The sequence below is a fragment of the Tarenaya hassleriana genome, unplaced genomic scaffold, assembly GCF_000463585.1.
Source record: "Tarenaya hassleriana unplaced genomic scaffold, ASM46358v1 Cleome35, whole genome shotgun sequence".
Lineage (NCBI taxonomy): Eukaryota > Viridiplantae > Streptophyta > Magnoliopsida > Brassicales > Cleomaceae > Tarenaya > Tarenaya hassleriana.
Window position 1 is genome coordinate 99,544 of NW_010966617.1, and position 5,820 is coordinate 105,363.

Sequence of the window (5,820 nt, forward strand, 5' to 3'; positions counted from 1 at the left end):
TATATATATATATATATATATATATATATATATATATGTATTATAACTATCTCTCTTCTTTTTCACGTGTCAAATCATTTTTCACATCGCACTATTCCTTGTCTCCCTAAACACTTTCCCTAACATCCTTTCCTCGCGTTAGGTTTCACATTTTCAACATAAACAATTATTCGTCTGATGGTGAAACCATTTGGACCTAACTCACGAAACCTAGGCGAGAACCAGACTCTAAACTCGGTTAAAGATTTTTTTTAATAATCTGAAAATTCACTTAACTTTTAACCCAAGTACAATTTTTAGAGGATCGGAACTATCCAAATTTGGATAACTCGTTTAATATGCAAACATGCGAGCATTCAAGAGACAAAAACGTGATTTTTCTTGGTTCTAATTGAAGTTTTAATCCATTGGTCGTCCAATCCAAGGATCAAACTATAATATACTACGGTTGCGTGTTTCGGGTTCGGTTCGAGAATTATTCGATTCAGTTCTACAAAAATATGTACCGATCGGATTATTATATCATATTCGGTTTGGTTTGATTTCAATTCGGTTTCATTTTTTATTAAGAAAAATTACATTTTCTTACGAAATTTTCGTTTTTTTTTTAAATTCGGTTCGGTTGGATTTGGTTTAGAAAATTTCGCATCTCTAAAAAAATACCGTTCGAAAATTTTGAACGGTTCGATTTGAGAACGTAATTGAATTTTTCGGTTCGATTTCGAAGAACTGTATCGAAACGTCCGCCAATAGTTCATACAAAACAATTTTTGATAGTATGTTAGGATCGGAAAACTGACGAAGAAAAAGATTTGAGTGGTTTCTGTCATATAAAGTGAGCGCTGTGGTAATAATTATTGAGGATGATACCTTAAAAAGGACAGAAGCCGCAGAGAAAGAGAACATTTTGGCCCTAAATGTCTCTGAAAAGGACCCTCTCTTCTCCTTTGCTTTCCCTTCGTGCTTTCTAACATTATTCGATGCGATGCATATATATATATATATAAATCTTTTAGTCTAGTTGTGATTAGATATGGTTGATTTGGTTAATAACCAAATAACTAAATCCATCAATTACCAAAGAATATATAACCGTAATCGAATCAAATCTAAAATAAAAACCAAATAGTTATAATTTTTCTAAAATCTAAAAAAAATCGAATCCTAACCAAAAAAAATGGAATAATAAATATTTTTATCAATAAAACCAAATTCAAATCCAAATAGAATCGAATACAAATTGAATGTTATATTTTTTTTCTAAAGTCTAAATAACCGCTCCTAATTCTGCTTATCTTCAATTTCTAAATATATATTTGAGACGGAATAATAAATTGGTTATCTGAAATAAAAATAAAAATAAAAAACTATATGGATTAGGGTTTCAAAAAACCCGCCGCCACCGACACGTAGCAAAATAATAGATTAGGTCTTACCGCGGGTTGACAAAAAATAGTGTACCATCGATCGTAATCGGTATTTTGATTCATTGCCGATAATATATTAATATGGTTCAACTATATGCAGAGAGACGTATAATACAAAGTAACGTTTATGTCATTTTGTTATCCGATTGAGATGTATGCACACTAGTGATGTAAAACGGGCTGGCTCGGACCGGCCCGTACCGGCTCGTCTCGAGCCAGCCCATTTTTGGCTCAGCCCGTTCGGCCCGTTTTTTTACGAGCTAGAAAAACTCTGACCCAGACCAAATTGTCCGAGCTCCGAGTCGGCTCGCTAGCCCACCCGTTTTTATGTCTTCCCTCAACCCGTTCGGTCCGTTTTTTTACGAGCTAGAAAAATTCTGATCCAGACCAAATTGTCTGAGCTCCGAGGCGGCTCGTGAGTCAGCCCATTTTTATCTAATTATTCGAAATTTTTTTAAAATTACATGAAAATTATATTAATCATTTAAAATCTACATAACAATATTTTGAAATCATACAATATAATATAAAATATTTAACATAACAATCCATAAAACTATATATAAATCAAGAAAAATTAACAAAACCAAACCAACATAAAAAAATCTAATACACTAACAATATCAAAATATAACAAAGAATATGCATCAACATCAACATAAAAAGTGTCATACACCAACAACATCAAAATATAACAAAAAATATACACCAACATCAACATATCATGAATTTTAATTTGCTATATAAACAGAAGAAGTGAAGAAATTAAAGTATGAAACCCTACTATTTTTTTAATGTCAGCTCGCAAGCCGACATTAAAAAAATATTAGGGTTTCATACTTTAATTTCTTCACTTCTTCTATTTATATAGCAAATTAAAATTCATGATATGTTGATGTTGGTGTATATTTTTTGTTATATTTTGATGTTGTTGATGTATGACACTTTTTATGTTGATATTGATGTATATTTTTTGTTATATTTTGATGTTGTTGGTGTATTACACTTTTTTATGTTGGTTTGGTTTTGTTAATTTTTCTTGATTTAGATATAGTTTTATGGATTGTTATGTTAAATATTTTATGTTATATTGTATGACTTCAAAATATTGTTATGTAGACTTTAAATGATTAATTTTCATGTAATTTTAAATTTTTTTTGAATAATTAGATAAAAATGGGCTGGCTCGCGAGCCGGCTCGGAGCTCGGACAATTTGGTCTGGGTCAGAGTTTTTCTAGCTCGTAAAAAAACGGGCCGAACGGGCTGAGCAAAAAATGAGCTAGCTCGAGACGAGCCACCGGTCCGAGCCAGCCCGTTTTACATCACTACATATATATATATATATATAGCTGTCGACATGGCACCTCAACAAAATCTTATCTCTTTGCTATAAAGGGATTTCATGTATTTTTTTTAATAATAGAATATGTAAATTGTTATGAAATTTAAATTTATTATTCTATAAATTTTATTTTTTTATTTTCCAATAAATCAATGTTGTTGTTTTTTTTATGAATCGCAATCAAATTCACTGAATTCATCCAATGGCCATTAAGAAAAAGGATAGAATCACTTCAATCAATATGTACACATAAAGATTCCTATATATATATAGTTCGTTTTTTTCTTTCTTTCTAAAAAGCAATAATGCAAAAGTAAAAAGAATTATAAAAAATCATGGATAAGCCAATGTCATAATTTGGCGATAAAGAAATCGAAACATATATCCTCACTTATAAATGCCCTAACCAGCGAGGCAAAATATATGTTGATGACGTGCCAAAATATTTTGTTTTTCAGTTTCGGGCACAACACCTAATGCGCCACGGTCCCATCATAATATTGTCATGTCCCAATTCGATAAGCAAATGTCTTGAAAATAGACCATGCTTATATTTCATTGGACCATGGTGAATAATAACCCATTTCATTGTTGGATACAAAACGCTACACTATTCGTGAAAAATCCGTAAAAATAACATATAATTTGTGTAAATATGTTGCATAAATACATCATTTTTCAAATTGTCAAATCAATGACACAATTTGGTCATTTTGTATATATTTGGCATAAATTGATATAATTATCGATCAATTACATCACTTCGATACAATTTGATCAAATTGAGGTATTGATTTAGCAATTTGAAAATTTGATATTTATATTTGGTACAAAATGATCAAATTTATTTATTTTAACAAATTAGAAATTAAGGTATCTATAGGTACATTTAGATAAATTGTGATATATATTTATGGAATCTTTCCCATAAAATAATAGTTCCTAGAACTTTTGTCCATGCATTGCAACAATTGTATATATTAACGTGGGATGTTGTCATAAAGATTGTATCCACATAATGAAAGTTAATTTCGAGATCTAACCAATGATTCGCTGCAAAGTCAATCCCACTCTCGAGCCGTGACTTTTCATTGATGAAATGCGACAAAACATAAATGCATAGTATAAATAATAAAAGAAAAACATACCCAATAGATCGTGGGCGAGTGGTCAAGCTTGGGTAGGAGGTAACTCTACCTTGAGGTTGAGTGTTCGATTCTTGACTGATGGGGAGGGAGGTAATTTCTGGATTTATATGATCCATATACAAAGGCTGCTCCCGGACCAGAAGTTTACCTAGTCAGTGCGTCCGAAGAGTAGCAGCTAGGAGTCTTCCGTTATAAAAAAAAATCGTGTACGGCATAGGGAGAAAACCCTAAAGTAAAATAATTTATTTCCCTGAATATAACAGGATTTATATTTAGCAATATTTTTCGATATATATATATATATTACATAATCGTTTCATTTCCTAACTAGCTGTTGTAAGTGTGTAGACGCACTTGATGATGGAGACAGAACAAATTATAGAAGAAAGACATAAGTTTGATAAGTTGGTGTTGACATCATGCATATCCATGGCTATATACAACTAAGCAAACGATTTAGGGACCAAACAAGACACAAAATGTTATGTATCAATTAGATGAATAACATTTGTCAAAGTTTTGTTTCACCAACCTTTTTGTGGCATATCTTTTCATGTTTCAATGTCCGAATTAAATATTAGGCAAAAAAATATATTTAGAAAAACAACATTTTAAGAAAAAAATATAATACCATATGATATGCTTTTCTTTTTGCAAATAAAACTCTCTTTTCAATTAGCATTTACTCGAGCTTCAATTGACCATTTTTCACATCCCTCGCCGCTAATCGGTCTATTATTAATCGGTCCCTCATATCTATCCCTAAGTTTTAAAGTATGAACATTTATTATTTGCAAAAGATAAATTTAAGTTTTACACATTAATCAATGTTTTATATAATTTTTTATAGCATTATTATATATATATATATATATATGATTTTGGAATACATTTTAGGTTTCACTCAATAATATATATATATATATATATATATATATATATATATATATAGACTTTTGTTTAATTTCAATACTGCAACATAAGACACATATTTCATATATAATTGTAGACAGGGAAATATTATAATAGATAATTACAGAATGTTATTATATATATATATGGTTTAATTTTTTTTATCCGTTCCCTTAATTTAGGATTACTTTAATTATCTGAAAACGACTCTATTTAAGTTAATTTATAAACTTAATCAAACACTAACGTTCCATGGTTACTAGAGCAAATCCCAAATTAAGAAAATAAATTGAGAAAAATGTACAAAAAGCCCCGTCTAATACGAGGGACAAAATCGTCAATGACCAGCTGGTGCGAGGCTCAGATGCAAATTCAAGCCCAAGCCATCGTCAAAAGCGGGTCCCACATCGCCTTTTGTAAACCCACTCAATGAAGGCCCATTACTTATCATCTCATGGGCCTGAACCTGGCCCATGTTAGGTTCAACAACCCCGAGGCCGGAATCTCCTGCGACGCAGAAGTGCCGGAACCCGACCGCCGGCGACATAGCTCCGCCGTTTCCATCGTTCGTGCCTTGAATCATGTATCCGTGTGACACGTGGATCTGTGCGGGCAAAACGCGCGGGAAATACACCCACGGGCTTCCTCCAGCTCCGCCAGCCGCAGCCGGCAACGGGGGAGGGACGGCGGAGGACAGGAGATGCGGCGGGGGGGGGGAGGGGGAGACGATGGGGTTACGGACGAACGATGGCGCAGCAGCCGGAGCGACGACGGAAAATTTTGCGGCGGCGGCGATGTTACGGGATGACTGAAGCTGAGCGCGTTTGAGTTGCTGACGCTCTTTCTTGTGTGCGTTTTGATGGCCGCCTAAGGCTTGGGAATTGGCAAACTCTCTGCAGCAGTATTGACACTCGTACTTCCGGTCGCCTCCGCCGCCGCGTCCGCCGGCTACAGAGACGGCGGAGGAAGCGGGGGGGCAGGCGGTGGGGT

At 33.6% G+C, this 5,820-nt stretch overlaps 1 protein-coding gene across 1 annotated transcript in view; it reads right to left on the reverse strand.

The window, feature by feature from the left end:
• Positions 1-5,004: 5,004 nt before the first annotated feature.
• The window catches only part of LOC104821919 (zinc finger protein 6), a 1,467-nt gene continuing 651 nt past the window's right edge, over positions 5,005-5,820 (reverse strand). The window contains exon 2 of the mRNA XM_010552948.2: positions 5,005-5,530. Within this exon, the coding sequence (XP_010551250.1) occupies positions 5,168-5,530 (363 nt within the window). The 3' untranslated portion in view covers positions 5,005-5,167. The remainder of the gene's footprint in view (positions 5,531-5,820) is intronic.